The 18,492-nt window shown below is 37.6% G+C and overlaps 1 protein-coding gene across 1 annotated transcript; it reads left to right on the top strand.

Annotated features, from left to right (window-relative positions):
- The first annotated feature begins 7,579 nt into the window (after window positions 1-7,579).
- Window positions 7,580-17,540, top strand: slc40a1 (solute carrier family 40 member 1). Its single transcript, XM_030125151.1, has 8 exons — window positions 7,580-7,934; window positions 8,049-8,116; window positions 8,997-9,156; window positions 9,531-9,646; window positions 11,885-12,011; window positions 12,366-12,611; window positions 13,016-13,654; window positions 14,164-17,540. The coding sequence occupies exons 1-8, from the start codon at window positions 7,901-7,903 to the stop codon at window positions 14,478-14,480; spliced, it is 1,707 nt and encodes a 568-aa protein (XP_029981011.1). The 5' UTR covers window positions 7,580-7,900; the 3' UTR covers window positions 14,481-17,540.
- Window positions 17,541-18,492: the final 952 nt, after the last annotated feature.

Below are 18,492 nucleotides of genomic sequence, written 5' to 3'. Positions count from 1 at the left end.
ATCAAAGTTTATTAAACTAAATGAGACATCCTTACTACACTTTTGCCTGTTAAGTTGGGATAATTTTGTTTTCAGGCACATTCCTATTTTTTTTTCCTAGTAATGATGACATTTAAAAGGATACAAGGATATCTATTGTATTCTTATTTATAATTTATAAGAAATATCTTAGTTTGTTTAGTGCATCAGGAATATATGTAAAACATGCAAAATATTCAGTTAAATTATATGTCATTATTCCAGTTATACAGTGGTCCTCCAACTTTGTCATCTTGAGTTCCAAATTAGAAATTACAAATAAAACCACAGGTTGAATACAAATTATATCTCAATGGAAGTAGACTGCATTGTGAGAGAGCAGGGAGCAGATGGAGGAAAACCTAGAGAGATGGAGGTTTGCTCTGGAAAGGAAAAGGATGAAGAGAGGGACCAAAGTGGAACAGTGAAGTTACAGGGAGTAGAGATAAAGAAGGTGGAGGATTTTAGGTACTTAGGGTAACAGTCCAGAGCCATGGTGAGTGTGGAAAAGAGATGAAACATGTGCAACCAGGTTGGAATAGGTTTAGAAAAGTGTCAGGTGTGTTTTGTAATAAAAGAGTGTCGGAAAGAATGAAAGGAAAGGTGTAGAAGACAGTGGTGACAGCAGCCATGTTGTATGGGTTAGAGACAGTGGTACTGAAGAAAAGACAGGAGGCAGAGCTGGAGGGAGAAGAGGTTAAGATGAGTGACCAGGATGGATCAGATCAGGAATGAGTACATCAGAGGAACAGCACATGTTTTGGAGGAAAAGTCAGAGAGGCCAGACTGAGATGGTTTGGACATGTACAGAAGAGGGATAGTGAATATATTGGTAGAAGGATGCTGAGGTTGGAATTGCCAGGCATGAGGTCTAGGAAGACCCAAGACCAGACAGGGAAAAATGGAGGAAGAAGATTAGCTGTGGTGACCCCTGAAAGGAACAGCCGAAAGGAAAAAACACAGAAGACAGATTTTTACCTACTGGACTGTTGTCTGTGTTGAACTGTTGAGTGCCATCCAAAACACAGAATTATTTTTAAAAGGCAGACAGATTTGTGTAGAAACAGTGTCAGAATCAACAGCGACTTTCAAATGAAACTCATCATATTAGTCTCATTATAAATCATCATATCTTCTTCTATAGCAGTTGACATCCAGCTGTGTACCTTTAAAAAGACAGAACTGATCAGAATGACAAAGACTAGTGGACCAATCAGACTCCCTTGAGGTGTGCCATAATCAACTATACAATGAAAAGACAAGTCTGACCCAATCCACAAATAAATTTGCCCTCCAAAAACTAAATTTGTGGTAAACGTTATCTCAAAAATGTATTTCATACTGAGTAGTTTACTTGACTTTGTTCTTTAAACTCATCATGTAAGGGAAAACTATTACCCACTTCTTATATCAGAGTTTTCCAGGAACATTATGACATGATCATTTCATTCTGCTTACTGACAGCCATTTATGATCTCTTTAAGCAATAAAGTGGTGGAATTATATCAGTCTAAGGTTTGATTATATTAGCAGAACATTCATTGACAAGGGAAGCTCATAGTATTTTACATGAAGAATATGAAAGAAAGAATGTATGTTAATGTTTTTGCTGTAATTGGACAGTAATCATTGATCTTACCTTATTTAAGTTACTGTTTGGAGGTATGGGGAAATACATATACAAGTTCACTACAAAGAATTTTTATACTGCAAAAAAGAGCATTAACAATTGTTCACAATGTTGGTTTTCGTGAACACACAAATCCACAATTTTTACAATGTAAAATTTTAAATCTCATTGATCTTGCGGAGTTCAAAACTATTCAAATAATGTATAAAGCAAAGAATAACTTACTACCGGGCAATATTCAAGAAATGTTTTGTGAAAGAGAGGGAGGCTATGATTTACGGGGGAAATTAAATTTAAAGATTCATAAAGTATGCACTAAGTTAAAAAGTTTCTGTATCACCATCTGTGGAGTAAAACTGTGGAACAAATTGTGTGTGGAGATAAAACAAATACCAAACATAATTAATTTTAAAAAATATATATATATATAAGGAATTGATTCTTGAGAGGTACAGTATTTAATAATGACAATGTGGCCTGTTTGTTTATGGATGATGTTGTATTGATAAATCTGCTGTAATTATTGAAGAAAATTGTTGAATTGTTGAGTCTGTTTGTATGACTGTACTACCATGAACATGTTGTTGTGTATAATTCAATTACTGCATTATGTATTTGTTGTGGTTCGATGCTAAAATTAGGAAAAATGTAGTGTTTGATTCTTGTATTAAGATAGTGATAAAGGTGTAAAAGCACTGAGGGGTTGGATTAAATAAGTTTAAACTTCTTCCAACTCTTTTTTGACCTTGCAAAATACAGACTTGTATGTGCTTGAAGAAAGATTCTGTTCATTTAAATGTTATTTTGTTTTTGTCTTAATTTGCTTTGTTTTGTTTTATTTTGTTTATTTGCATGTTTATAAATAAATAAATAAATAAATAGTAATAGCCATTCTCACACAAAAGATTGTGATGAGAAAATATTTGATCATGATGAAATTAAGTCCTGTGAGAGACTTTCTCTGCAGCCAAATTTAATGGTGTCTCACAAAACTTTATTTAATCTTCACTTTTCAGGTTATAAAATAATGCGAAGGTCTTGTAGTTTGGTTGTACTTGAAAGTCTGATCATTTTAGAAGATATTGGGTAGAATGAATAAACAGCAATTGTTTGTTCAATCAGATGCAGCCACTCTCTTGGCATCATTCGTTTATGCAGTTATCTCAAGGAACCTGCAAGAAATGATGAGTCAAGGAACCTATCCATCCAGCCACAGTGCCACTGAGGTTACAGAGACTTACATATACATAGACATCTTATAAAGTTCCTTGTAATGGAAAAAAAAAATTTAAATGTTCTTGTATAAAAGGATATTATTGAGCACAGATGATTTCTGATAAATGGAGTAAGAAAACAAAGGGCCCACCCAACATAATGACAATCAAAGACAAGAATAAAATAATAAACATGTCATCCCTTGTACATTTTGTACTTTACATTCAAAAATATAATCACGAATATAATCATATAATCATGAACTTGTGAAGTCACAAAAAGCTTGACCAATGGCCAACAAAGCTGTTTTCTGTTGAAGAATTATTTTTGAGTAATCAATTTATTTATTTGCATTCTGATTTAATTTATTCCGAGTAATTGTTTTGGGAGTAAAAATATTCAGATTGGACACAGGTGTATAGACTCAACACAAAAAAGAAAGCCTAGCTAGCATTTAGCATTAGCTCACATTGCACCCCTTAGAATCCCTCAGCTCCACCCTTATTTCCAAATATGGTCACCTCTGATTTCAAAACACTATGGTGGCAATGGTCAAAATGCAAACTCCTGGCTTCATAACAGCACTCCAAAAATCAATATGAGACATCACAATGATTCTGTCTGCTTCTTTTACACAAACTAGATAAACCAGATGAACCCAAGTGAGACTATGGAGATATTTTTAAGAAATGGGTTCAGTGAACTGACAGGATCAACAACTGGTAAGAAAAAAATGACCCTGCATTGCACAAATGATGACCTTGCCCTGGGAGCAGTCGGTTATGTTCCTGTCAAACATGCAGAAAAACACACCTGTCTGAGGTTTCACGTTGGTCTACTGCCCACTGAGCTGTGATGTTGTATTGATCTGAAACAGCTGTGTGATGTTTACCATTTCATTCCCTGGAAACAAGGCCTGTCATTTTAGGAAAGGTGGCCAAGTCATCACAACCAGACAGTGACCTTTGATGTTTATCATTCTCTGGTTGACAGAGGAGCAGTCAGGAACAAATCAAAGTCTTAGGACATGGAGCAGTGGTACATTTCCACAGAAACAATAAGACCACAAAACTGTTGTGTTCACAAAACTGATAAAAGGACAATAGTTCAAATCACTGTTTCTGGTGTTGTTCAGTTGCTCAGAGAATGTGTCTGAGTGTAGTGTCATGACATTTTGGGAAACCTCAGGAGCCCAGTCTTCAGTCATCTAGGCTGTCACAGAAATGCTTGAACCTGTACTTGTTTTTAGAAATAGGGACTGAGAGCTCAGCACAAAAAAAGAACAGACGGACTAGCATGAAAAAAAAAGAGGAATAATGTGATCCAGGTGTCACATACTCTGTCTTAAGTAGAGATTTTACATCCTCACTCAGTCTCTATCCCTTCTTTAGCTGTGGCTTGTGAGTGTCAGAAAACTGAGGGCTGCAGGAGGTAAGTCATTGTCATATTTTTGTCCTGGAAGTACAAATTTAGCAGGTGTAAACATACCTTGTTGTTCATACAGACAGGCTGAAAGGCTATCCCGTCAGGGGCAGACATACCTGCAGGTCACCTGCCCGCAAAATGACATAGCAGCTGTCGGACCACTGATGACGTGTACCTGAACCTGGCTGACACACCAACCCACTAATAGTGCGGCTGGTAATCTGTTTGTACCAGCTCAATGTGTGCAGACTTTCAAATGGATGAGAGCTCTCTGTGATCCTTGAATAGATCACAAAGGGCTTGTAGAGCCTTTTGTCATCACTTGGCTCAAAATATGTACTTAAGTTTCTTGTCAGATGTAGTTTTGCTCCCTTGTGAAATGAGATGGCATGGAGAGATGTTAGTGGTGGGGAATGAAACGTTAATTTAAGAGACATTTATTAGTAAGTAAAGTTTATTTAATATGGCACAAGTACTCCACAAGAATAAAATAATCCACTGGTAACAACAAAAGATCTTTAACCCATAAAGACCCAAACATCCACCATCTAACAAAATCATCTACCAATCTAAAATGTTTAATACTTGTTGATCCACTAATCCTATCAATACATGTAAATAATTAGTGTAATATGCAATTTGTCATCTTTTCATGGTCATCAGATATGATTTTCATAAGATAATATAACAAAGATTAACAAACAGTACACATGTTCTCTAAACTGCTTCACAAGAATAAAGCTGTGATATTCAAAAGAAGAGCAATACTGGAAAAATATGCAATAATTTATTTACTACCAGCCAGCAGGAGGGGAGCAGGAAGGGAGTCAAAGGCTATCAGTACAATCCTCAACAGAGTACCCTGGCATTAGCAATACATTCAAGATCCCATATTTAAGAGTTGCATGTGCTTGTCATTTAATGTGATACTTTTTCAAACTCTGTCTTGTTTTGTGATGCTGGGTAACTATGTCTAAGCTATCAGTAGGTAGTGTTGCACATGTAGAGGCAAAGCATTGAAGGATGCATGAATATTACATACTGAACCTTTAAGAATAATGATATCCTATACTGTACATACAATTTAAGGTTCAATATGTACAGTAAGATTCCTGTGTGCTCATGTGCACAAGTGACTTTCTGTTCTGTATTGACCGTTAATTTCAGCTAACTCTATTTCTATGCTAATGACTTGCCTCCCTATATTAATGATAAAACAAGTGTGCAAAACTAGGTACTGTTAGGTTATAATTATTAGCTACTATGGATTACTGTAGGTATCTTCAACAAATGGTTGACTTCCAGCAAAACACAGACTCCCAATGCAAAGTTCACATAAAATTATATTAAGACTAATCTGACATTGGTGGCTTTTGTACACAGTACCATGATTTTTCAGAGCAATAATGTCTATTTTTCCACACAAAATTAATACTACTTAAAGATGGACAAAGTAATCTATGTACTGTTACAATATACATTCTGATGTTTTGTCATTTTTGACAGTATTAACCCATTTGAAGTTTAGTGTTTATTAATTTGAAATCACGAATAATCTGAAAACACTATCTGATGCACATTCTCTACAAAGTACTAGCTGGCTCTCTGTGGCGCAATTGCAGCTTTAATCATACAGGATTGAAGGTGAAATCATGTTTTACAGTAACAGGAGTGGATATAATGAATGTTTATTGGATCAACATTACTGCACAAAAAAAGAGGATCAGATTTTGTGTACATCATTCTGGTGGATTCAGCAAAAGTTTTGGGGTGTTTTTTTCTTTGGTGTACTTGTGCTTGTGTTTGAGGATGATTAAGTAACGTATTTGTGTGCAGCATATTCAAGTTGACATAGTAATTTTATGGCACTCTGGTGATAAAATGAAGAAACTTGAACACTGTTTGTGACTGGATCTTACTGAATCCTTGTCCAGGTTCCAGATCATATCAATGGCAGATCTTCAACACAAAAACATAGAATGAGATGCCACAGTGTGTAGCACACTGAAATTCCTGCATTACATGTGCTGGCATTATTCATCACATCGTCAGTCCAACGAAAAGCCATCTGCATCACTTGACAATAGATATGAGGTTTCAGTGGGGGTCCCATTCAGCTCTTTATAATCTACTGTGCATTCAGGCCCAGTCAAAAGAAACACATTAGCCATGTGCTGAGCCATTGTTTATTACTTTTTATGGATGTGGCTGAAGGAGATCTCATCCATGCAGGCCCTGTAATTATAGTTGTGGTTCTACTCTGTTGACATAGGTGGACAAATGCAAAGTCACCCAAATGTGTGTTCTGAACAGATTTGGATGACACTTTTTTCTTTTTTTCACTGCAAAGCTCAATAGCAAGCTGTCTCTTCCCGGTAAACAGCTTCCCCAGGTCAAGGCATGTTCAAGTTTAATTTGCGTTGTGTGGCATCACATGCACAGGAAAGTTCAGTTCATGTTTAACTTTTGCAATCGTTCTTGTTTACCTTTGGTCACCTCAGAATTTCTATAATTATGTTTATTTAGTTAAGTAAAGTAAAGTAATATGACAACATGTTAAGGGAAATGTAATCAAAAATATTTTTGGAACATGACATAGATAATACCATATAAATGTACTAATACTTCTGTAATTAAGATGAAACTGTTTTACTGCATTACACTTAATAGTTTTGATTACTTTTTTTTTTTTTTTTTTTTTTTTTTTTTTTTTTTTTTTTTTTTACATTTTGCTTTAGTGCCCACTTCAGACCTTTGACCTTTGACTACATTTACTCACAGCTCTAATGCAAGTGAAATGTTGCATAAAATATTGCATGAAAATGCAGATTAATTAAATGAATAAGTGGCATATAATAACAAGTGGCAGTTGTGTGTGTGTGTGTGTGTGTGTGTGTGTGTGTGTGTGTATATATATATATATATATATATATATATATATATATATATATATATATATATATATATATATATATATATATAATATACTGATGATTGGTTGTTAAGACAAACACGCGCTCATACACATTTGCTGTGTGAGCGCTGGCCGGTAAACAGGTCAAGGTAAAATAGTCCAAACAAAAGCTCACCGTTCCCAGCACAGCAACAGTTTAAGGGATTACTCATGACATCTCTAACAATTGCTCTCTTTTCCACCGAGGTGTGGTCCACGCTGCCTTTATTTCTTTTTGGATTTCAGAGCGCCTGTGCGGTAGGAGGACCATGCTTGTTTTTGACATAATGTAAATAATGGTGTCACGCAGAGTCACGTGACAAACGTGAGTATATTCGAGGCGGGACGTAAACACAGTCAGTGCGGAGGAAAGCGTCAGCTGGATGCTCGCTGGATTCAGCTCCTGTCTTTGTGATTTTGAGACCAAATAGCCCTTTAGGCTATACAATCATTTCTTTCCAACTTCAGCTACAGTGCTAGCTAAGTTTGGAAAGGAGAAAAGGGGAGAAACGCCGTGCTCTATTTTGCTTTTTGTGTTACGGTCGACGGTTAGATGCTGCATTAGCCCCAGTCGACCTCCCCTACATTACAAAGGAGCGGACAACGTAAAGAAATAACAACACTGACCTGGTTATTTTTGCTTTTCGGAGAACTAAAAAATGGATAACTCTGGACCCAAGAAGACATGTTGTGGTAGGCTTTTTTCCTTATATGTTTAATGTTTTCCTAGTGAAGCTTCGGCAATAAGGGTTAGGGGCTAATATTATATACATTAAGTTATTCCGATAATGTGTGTATATTTTACAGAATCTATCCGAGACTTCTTCACTTCAGCTAAATTTCTTATTTACATGGGCCATGCGCTGTCAACGTGGGTAAGTAAATTATTCAACTATTGTAATAATGACCTATATTCTATTAAACATGTTTAAATAATATACCTTTGTTTTGTTGACGGCGTCTTCTGTGGGTTTTTAGAGCATAACGAAATGTGAAATAACATAAGCGTGTTATTGGTACATCAGATATCATTATTACTGTCATTATAAGACAGATGACATGTTTTCGCCGTGTAGTAGTTTACTGTTCATTCCAAATAGCTCCTATGCCAGTAACTAAAATGATGTAAAGTAGAGGGCCTTCAGCTTTAGCTTTGTTAAGACTTTGATTCATGTAGAGGTTTGCTCGACTTTAGAAAAACATACAATCGCTAAGGGTCTTAGTTAAATAGTTGCTGAATTGTGCAACTGCACAATGTTAAAAACAGGTTTAAAATAAATGCGTTTGTCAATATTTTTTCTATTGCATCCTGTTAAATAAAATCTGTGTCTGTGTGTTACAACAAGCTGACATAGGTAAACTGTTGCATTTGTGTTTTTGCAAAATTGTGGATAATTAATTGTTGCCTTATACAGTAATGGTTCTAAGAGTTTCTCCTGTGTATAAATGTTGCAAAGCAATTTGCAGAACTTCCAGTGGTGACCAATATTATACAATTATTTGCTTATTGTTTCAGTTCAGCTATAGGACAAGTGTTCATGAAAAATTCATACTGTTTGGGAAATTAACACTATTCTACAGGCTCATCTGCCCAGCACTAGTGTTAGGTTTTCACACCTTGAAAGCAGAGAATGTTGTTATTTACACTGCAGTTAAACCACATATACTGTGTACCCAACCTGGATGTATTAAATCAAGTCTAATTTCAGGTCATAAGTAAAAAAAAAAAATATATATATATATATATATTTCCAGGGTGACCGAATGTGGAACTTTGCCGTTGCCGTCTTTCTGGTGGAGCTGTATGGGAACAGCCTGCTGCTCACAGCAGTGTATGGTCTGGTGGTGGCTGGCTCTGTGCTGCTGCTGGGGGCCATCATTGGGGACTGGGTGGACAGAAATCCCAGACTTAAAGGTAAAAATATATATGATGTATAATAATTGTTTTGAGTGTTTGACATAAGACAAGTTGTTTGTGAGAAAAATGTACAAAGGCCTTTGAAGTAAATGTGGATCCTTTTAAAGGGGAATTGTATTACCGTGTCATTAATAATATGGACTCATTCAGTGATTTGTTGTGCTATTTCCCCTTCCACTTTCATAGTTAGATAAACCTCTTGTGGAATGTTTATCCATAAGAATTTTGCAAAGACAGTTTTAGGTCAGCTCAGGTTGCAGGAAATGTGAAACTATCTTGGAGAAGCGCTCTAATTAAATAATTGATTAGACAGAAGTCTGTTGTTTTTGGTCAGACTCGTGTTATTAATGCTCTTCATGGTGTTTCTACAGTGGCCCAGACTTCGCTGCTCGTCCAGAATAGTTGTGTCATAGTGTGTGGGATCCTCCTGATGGTTGTTTTCCAGTTCAAAGAACAGCTTGTAGAGCTTTACAATGGATGGATTCTGGTAAGATCGGTCTTCTGCTGTCTCTGAACAGGGTTGCAGTTTGAACATGATCCAATGATAGTTTTCACAGAAACGTTTTACACCTTTTCCTTGAGCACAATATACTGATCCCAGGACTGAAATTGATCACCCACTGATATGGACTTCCATGTCAGTATGATTTATGACCACTGAAACAGTTTTTATATATCAGAGTGAGGAGTGCACTCAACACACTGAGGACCTTTGACTGTTCTACTAACTTTAAGCCGTATCACATAACAGTTCTTTATTAATGTGTATGAAGTCATTAGGCTGATATACAACACACTGTTTACTGTAGTCCTCTCAGTAAAAGCAGAGAATACTCTTTACAAATGTTAACATTTAGTGTTACTTGCTTACATTTCATTAGAATGACATAAATTGTAAATACAATTTTTAAATAAAATGGGAATTAAAGTTTAACACATCAGGTAGATTTTCATCAGCAGTAGTGGTGAAAACAATGTTTTGAGCCCACGCTACTTCACAATCTGCTACTTCTTTTGTTATTGATTAGATTTGATTTGGCATCCCACACAGTTAATTTGAATTGGTTGTGGTTAGTTTTTACCTTAAACTTATTATATGACTTTACTGAAAGCAAATTAGTGATTTATGTAGTAAATGACTGCATCAAAAGGAGGATTTTGTCTTGTTTCACAATAAAAGCTTTTTCTCTGAATGTCAAATTTGCTTTCTTGTCAGGAAAGCTATTTTTAATCATAGCATGTGATGATTTTGCAGTTGTATAAGTGGCAACTTGATGGTTTTCATATTTTGTAGTCACTAAAAAACATACAGCCACATCATTTTTCATCAGGTAGGTGCACAATTAATTTAATAGTTGTCAACTATCAAACCCATGGTTACTTTGGTAATCAGTGGATCATTTGAGTAATTATCTTGGGGGGGTAAAAAACTGTAAATAGTTTTTGATTCCAGCATCTGAAATGTGAATATTTCTTGGTTTCTTTTCTCTTCAGTGAGACTCAACTGAAAATCAGTGAGTTGTGAAGAAAACAACACATTTGAAAATGTTGTCTTGGGCTTTGTGAAAGCACTTTCTCATCACTTTGACTGTTTTATAGACAAAACAATGAACCCAATAATTGAGAAACCTAATAGGAGAATTAGTAGACAATGGACTTATCATTAGTTGCAGGCAGTACAGTCTTCTTTAGTTGGCAAACCTGGTGTCTGTGTTTTGGAAGGGGCTTGTTTACACTTGTTGAGCTATGTGGTTTCATCACAAACATTCAGACCATGTTCTGCAGCTGCCTGACCAAGACCCAAGATTGCACACTGGGCAGATTTCTGTCCAGTATACAAGTCTAGTTAACATGGTGGTTGAAATACAAAAGCTTTTCTGTTGGGGGAATGTCTCCTGCGTATGTGGTCCGCCATCTCATTTCCAGCGAAAGAAAGTGGTTGGGGGTGGGGGGTCAGGGAGGTCTGCCATGTGAGAGAGTTTAGAGGGAAGTCCATGTCAGAGCATAAGTGGAGGTGGAGAGATTTTGGTGAAACAGGAGATCGAGTGTCTTGTTAAAGGCTGTGTAGTCAGCAGGTTCTTCAAGGCCAGTCACATGACAGAGAGAAGTGGTCTGGCCTGTTCTAAGGCATTGGAAGTATTTTACTGTATTGCAAGAGGATGCCTTTAATTTAAAAAAAAAAGAAACAAAACAAAAAAAAAAAAAAACACTTTTTTAGTTCACATGACAATCACATTGCAATAGTAGCAACCAAGCTCATAGTTAAAACTTCTTAACATCCACCATTTTCATGGAACCTTAACCCTAAATTGGGGTTAGGCTTAAAACAGAAGTATATGGCCAAAATGTTTGTATTAGATCGGATGAAGGGAGCAACTTCTAGTTTCTTGTTTAACCTCTGGCTGAAACTCAACATAAATTACATCAGTTTAAACATGGCTCAAATCTTACCCTAATGTCAGTAATGACCTCCAACACTAAGAAATGTTATCTCATACAACACACCAAACCTAACCTAAACACCTAAATGTAAACATAAACCTAATCCGTAATAAAATTGGTTGCTCTTGTATTCTCAGTCTCAGTTGAAGTTTATAGTGTAGGAGAAATTTCTCATTTACAAAGCAAAGGAAATCAATGGAATAACCAAAACTGGAGGAGCTTTCACCATATGCTTCTTAATACTTTCTCTGTATGACCTAACTTCTGTCATTCTGTTTTTCAGACAACCTGCTACATTCTGGTGATCACCATTGCCAACATTGCAAACCTGGCCAGCACGGCCATGTCCATCACCATCCAGAGGGACTGGGTGGTGGTTGTGGCAGGTCAGGACAGCAGCAAGTTGGCAGGTCAGTGTTTTTTAGCAGCTGCAGTTTTATCGTCAAATGTAGGCCTCACGTGACCCTGTTATCAGATCCCTTCACTGGGGCAGACTTTGAACTCCGGATGCTGACTCACTCTCATTTTTTACATTTTATGTTCCAGCAGTTTTGTCCTGATTGTTAATAAGCTATTTAAAAGATTTCCTCACATGTTACAAAATGAACTTGTTGAACTTTTCCAGTCAAATGTGTTATGCGTGTTTCTCCCGTCATATGAATGTGAAACCGACCAAAATATGACTGTAACAGATCTTTCTTTGGTTCAGAGTGTAGAAGTTGAAACAGCTGAAATTAACAGCATTCTCACTTTTAATCAAACAGATATGAATGCCACAGTGCGGATTATTGACCAGCTCACCAACATCCTGGCTCCCATGCTGGTGGGTCAGATCATGGCTTTTGGCTCCCATTTCATTGGCTGTGGCTTCATCTCTGGCTGGAACCTGTGCTCCATGTGTCTGGAGTATGCACTGCTGTGGAAGGTCTACCAGAAAACGCCAGCCCTGGCTGTAAAAGCTGGCCAGAAAGACCAGCAGCAAGAACTGAAAGATCTCAGCCCTGTGAGAGGTATCTTATGTTTTATATCTCCTTAAAATTCATATTGAACAAATATCCTGGTAGTGTGGCTGGCCCCTACTGAATAGTGAACCAAATCTTAGTCCATCAGGTTTTGATCAGTTAATTCCAATCAAATAAATCTACCAGACTCCAAAGGAAGTGTTGTCATTCAGTCACCTAGTCAGTCTCAGGCAGATGTTGCACACATGTGATCAGAAAAATGTAGCAAAATCATGTTTATGATAAAAATAAAATCCTAAACATGCAACTAGTCAGCTAAACACTGGAAGTTACAGTTACCATTCAACTAGGGAAATCTGTAGTTTGGTGCAACCCTCCCTGGTAGAGGGCTTTAATGCTGCTGTAGTTTTATTGTTAAGCAGTTCACTCATTCATCTTTCTGATCTTTTCAGATATGGAAAATGGTCAGAGTCCTGAGGAGTCATCTCAGCCACTGATGAATGACACTAGAGTGGTGGCAAATCCTGATGATCCCAAGCGTCACGGCTGTTGCCATCAGGTCTCTGAACCACTGCGCACCTTCAAGGCTGGATGGGTGGCGTACTACAACCAAAACATCTTCTTTGCCGGCATGTCCCTGGCATTCCTCTACATGACAGTGCTGGGCTTCGACTGCATCACCACCGGCTATGCCTACACACAGGGTCTCAACGGCTCTGTGCTCAGCCTGCTGATGGGGGCCTCGGCTGTCTCGGGCATCTGTGGCACCGTTGCCTTCACCTGGGTTCGGAAAAAGTGCGGCCTGATCCGCACTGGCTTCATCTCAGGCGTGGCCCAGTTGTCCTGCCTAATGCTGTGCGTGGTGTCAGTCTTTGCTCCCGGGAGTCCCTTCGACCTCAGTGTGTCACCATTCCAGGATCTTTACACTCATCTGATTGGAGAGAAGGTGCTGCCTGAGGCAGACCACAGCCTGACTGGTGTTCTCTCCAGTGGAAACGCTACAACTCCTGCACCAGCTGAAGAACTGCCTCCTCTCCAGTCTTACATGTCCGTCAGTCTGCTGTTCGCTGGAGTCATTGCTGCTAGAGTTGGTGAGTAATATTTGGAGACACAAGACTTCAGAAAAGTAGGATGTTATGTTAATTCTGTGATGTTACCTGGATTGCAGAGACGTACAATGGTAGATAATAGAAGAAGATGATAATAATCAAGTTTAAAGTACACAAGTAGGAAATGTTCAGAGTATCATCTGTATAAATCAAGTTGAGGCTGGCCTGCTTCTATTTGCTGAGGTTGGAGCTTTTAATTGTTCGTACTGTTGGCATGTTATTACTTCCTTTTATACCATTACACAAATTTGTTTATGAAGTTATGACTTCCTGAAGACGGTTGGAGGAGACTGCAAAGCATAGTGAAGCCCATAGGTTTTTCATGAGTTGGCAGAATTTTCTACCGGATCTCCACAGATGTCAGAACAACATCTGTGACCTTTGATACCAATAACATTGCCTGATAATTGCAACTTTGCTACTGTTTACTGTGTAAATGAGGCTGTAAAAATAGCATCACAGCTGACTGTTGATCTCTGTCCTCCCTGCAGGTCTGTGGTCTTTTGACCTGACCGTGACCCAACTCATCCAGGAGAATGTGATTGAGTCGGAGCGCGGCGTGATCAATGGTGTCCAGAACTCCATGAATTACCTCTTAGACCTGCTGCACTTCATCATGGTGATTCTGGCTCCAAACCCAGAGGCCTTTGGTCTTCTGGTCATCATCTCTGTCTCCTTCGTGGCTATGGGTCACATCATGTATTTTCGATTTGCCTTCAAGAGCCTGGGCAGCCGCCTCTTCCTGTGTTGTTCGCCAGAGCAGAAGGTGGAGACGGTAGACAGCCCCTCACTTCCTACCACTGTCTAAGACTGTTAAAGAGACTCCGTTCTGGGTACATATCTGTCAGGTCTTTCCCTAACCCTGGCTCCTATATAGCAAACTAACATCCTTTCTTGTAGCAGAAAGCTAATGCTAACATTAAAGGTACAGTAACGTAACATGCTATGCTCAGCCATTAATAAAGCACTAATCATCAGCAGAGGTAGGTGAGTAGTAAGGTTGTAGTCAGATAAAACTAAAACTGTTCAGTTTAAGGCAGGGTTTATCTTACGTTTTGTCTGTTTGGGAGTCAGATGAGATCAGCCTCTTGACTGCAAAAGTCTGGTGCTTTCACATATATATGTACTATGATCCACCACTTTGAGGCTTGCGACCTTTTTTGGGTCTAGTTTGAGATGTCAAGGGAGATTCTCCTCATAAAAACCTGGATCTAGCTGAGAAAAAACAATGTAGAGGTGCTTCAGCTGATCAGAGGGCAAAATGGAGGAGGAATGTAGGAGGGAACCCTGGCAGCTTTTCTCAAACAGGCTCAAAGCAGAGCGTTCCATTTGCAGATGCTTCTCAGTGACCTCACTAATGCTGTAGCTGCTTTCTCTAAGAACCTAGAGTTTCTATTTGTACAAAGAGCAGGTTGTGGATATTGTTCTCCTGCAGTGGAGCAAAGGTTCTACTTAACACATACTGGGATCTAGTCTCTTTAATATGTGCTTATAAGGGTTATGCAATTGTATTTATTCAGGCAACGTAGGCAGTGATTTTTATTTTTTATAACTATATCATCAGTATTGCGCTGCACACTTGCAGTTGGAGCCATACAACGTAAATGTAATGGTATGTACCCTTGTCAACAGCATCTCCCTCAGTTACCAAAGTCAAAGGCCACATGTGGCATAAAAGGAAGTGAGGGAAACCAGTTATCTATCCGAAGCATTCCAAATATCTATTTTTACATCAGGTGGCAGTAGTTGTATAGGTTCACTCTCATACACCATTACCTGAGAATATTTCTAACACTTAAGTGTGGCTTGTGGCTTCCGTTTAGTTTTACATATAGTCAACTTTTTTGTTAGTGTCATTGTGTCACCTTTTCATTTTTTATGTTTTGAGTTGTCCGGGGTGATTTTTTTTTTTTTTTTTCCCCAAACGTGATTGTTGTTACACAGGCACTTTAAATGATTGACATCAGTTATTATTGTGTGATCAGGCATTTGATCAATATTTTTGCACAAGGCTCAAGTCCTGGCTCCCTCTCCCCCTAATGCACAATCTTATATCAGTCATTTTACTAGTTTCTCTGTTAGTGTGTTCAGGTGTTGGGAAGTTGGAGGGGGTGGATTGTGGGTAAAACAGGCACATATTGTCACACTCAGCACCACATGTTTAAACAGAGTGACTGTACTAGCTCTGAACAAGTCTAAATACACCCCAAGTTTACCTCAGATGTTTCCTCAAATGTCAGCCAGGGAGCTTAGTCAGCAACCCTTATTTCATCACTGCTTCAGACTGCCAAGAGGACCTGGACCATATCATGGGTTTTGTTTTTAATGCCATTAGTTCCAGCAGAGGTGAAAACGTTTGTCTTGGTTCTACATTTTGCCATCTGTGTTGGATTGAACTTGGTTTTACAAAGTGTGCAAAGAATGTTTGCACATAATACCTGTTTAGATATTTGGTAGGTTAAAGGTCCAGTGTGTAAAATTTAGGGGGATTTAGGGGTCTCTGAACACACAGATATGTAATAAATAATCTCATGTTTAATATCCAAAATTTAGCTAACATTAGTTAATGAGCTAGCCTAATTTAATAATTTGTCAAACTGAGGGGAAATTACAGATAAGTTTTTGTTTTGAGCCCTAGTTTATCTAATTTTCTGCCACCATCCTGTATAAGACAGACTTTTCTTTACAAAACAGACATGTTTTTACTTAAGAATTAATTTGAATATTCTATTTCATTATTAGTAAAAACCAAAGATAACTTTAAATTAATTGCAGAACTCGTATTTCAAATACTGCTGACAGAAGTTGTTTCACAAATACACAGAATCAAACATGTTTCTGGTATGAATCACAAAGTGGAAAACTGGAGGCTTTTTTGTGTTCGCCACTACCACAGGGGATGGTGAGAAAGATATTTAGATGGTTTCAAACCGCAACTTCACTGCTATATTTCACTAAATATTGCACACTGAACCTTTATATAATATTGTTTTAGACTTTGGCAGTGAGAAGTCTGAATGAATGTCTACAAAAAGGAAAAATATTTCCCCACACAAACAAACCATCTTATATTGTGTCCTTTCTACATCTGACTTTTCAGTCACTTCTTAAGCCTTATTCCAAACTAGTCTTGACAGCTGTTGAACGCACACAGGTGGCTACAGCCAGCCTAGCCAGGTTTTTGGTAAAGTGGGGGAGATTTTTGCTTTGGATGGAAAAGTAGCAGGTGTAGTAGAACAGTATGGGCACTGTTGAGCTGTGTGCGTTCTTATGAAACCTTGCAGAGCTGGTGACTCATCGGTAACACAGCTCATTTTTCACAGTCTGCCTTGGTTCAAGTTGACCTCAGACTTACTCTGGACATAGGAGTAAAACCAGTTTTCCACTGGTTGGTCTGCTCATTCAGGAATATTACACTTGGCAATAAACTCTATATTTGTAATGTAAATAACATTAGCTATCAGTCAATCTGAACAATAGGAAAATGTTATTAAAAAAAACAATGTATACTGTTATCGTTTATTTTTGGGTTTTTTTTACATGTTTTTATATACATAGTGTTAACATTGCCAAATTGAGGTTTCTTTAAGATTTTCAAAATTTGTGTATGAAGCAATTACTGTGTTTTATTTGAATACATCTGTATCACTGCTTTAATCTGACAATATACATATAAATATAAATATATATATATATATATATATAGCTGTATATATATCAGTGTTATTGTATTTCAGTATACAAAGCATTAAATCAACAAGAAATCAATCATTTATATGTAGTAATCACACTCCACTGAATATGAAGCTGTTGGTACTTCTAATATTGCATGAGGTGTCTTAAATAAAGAAAACCCTTTATTATTGTGTGTGCTGTATTTGCTTTCTTTCTTTAAGGACTCGGCTACTGCTATGAAAGGTCACATACCACAGATGAGGTAGCTGCTAATTTCCCCAAAGAATCCTTTTTTTCTTTCCGGTGTTAAACTGATTGACTTTAAGCTGAGTTGGACTCGCTCACCTGGTGAAAAAAGAGGGACCGATTTGGTTTCACAAGAAAAGCTCAGCCTGAGGGACGTTTATGGTCCTTCATGTGACAGGTTTCTGCTTTTCAACACTAACAGGTTTACACATTTTTCAAGATTTTACTGCCGTTTTAATTCTTGGATGTTCATACTCAATATCCAGAAATGAAATATGATATTAATGTTTTCATTAGTGTATAATCACCTAAAAATAAGAACTGCTGTATTTACTGGTGTATATATTATACCCCCGCCCTAGAAATACCAGGAATTCCGTCCGCCCTTCCGTCTGAGACTTTTGTCCAACCCATTTCTTCTCACTTATTAACCTGATTTTTTTTTCAAATTTGACACGTTCTTTATCAATAGGAGAGGTGCAGTGCACAATTCGATGCCAGAATTTTAAATTTTTATTTTTTATTTTTTTTACAAATTTGTGACAATTTCAACAATGTCCAACCCCTTTCTCTGATATTATTTACCTGATTCTTTTCAAATCTCATATACAGGTTCTTTACATGTGCCCGTCTCCCACTTTTTGCATTTTTTAAACATTTTTTAAACGTTTTTGAAGATGGAAAGTTAAGACTCGAAATTAATCCATGGATAGGAAGGCAATCAGTGAGCAGGAGGGGCAAAGTATTGTGCGATCAGGCAGGGATATTAGTCAGCTCTGCTCACTTTTTCACTTGTTCTTGTTCTACATTATAATGAGCTGTTTACATGTGCTGTCATGTTTCCAGTAACTTACAGCAAACAGTCCAGCATTGCTGCATATCATCTTAACCAGTGTTTT

The sequence above is a fragment of the Sphaeramia orbicularis genome, chromosome 21 (genome assembly GCF_902148855.1).
Source record: "Sphaeramia orbicularis chromosome 21, fSphaOr1.1, whole genome shotgun sequence".
Lineage (NCBI taxonomy): Eukaryota > Metazoa > Chordata > Actinopteri > Kurtiformes > Apogonidae > Sphaeramia > Sphaeramia orbicularis.
Note: the sequence above shows the minus strand (reverse complement) of the source record. Positions and strands in the feature narration are given on the sequence as shown.

Bases quoted from the DNA above. Each gene is read 5' to 3' on its own strand.
- slc40a1 (XM_030125151.1), top strand. From the start codon at position 7,901: ATGGATAACTCTGGACCCAAGAAGACATGTTGTG. The intron at 7,935-8,048 runs GTAGGCTTTTTT...TATATTTTACAG, and splicing joins ACCCAAGAAGACATGTTGTG to AATCTATCCGAGACTTCTTC. The intron at 12,612-13,015 runs GTATCTTATGTT...TGATCTTTTCAG, and splicing joins AGATCTCAGCCCTGTGAGAG to ATATGGAAAATGGTCAGAGT.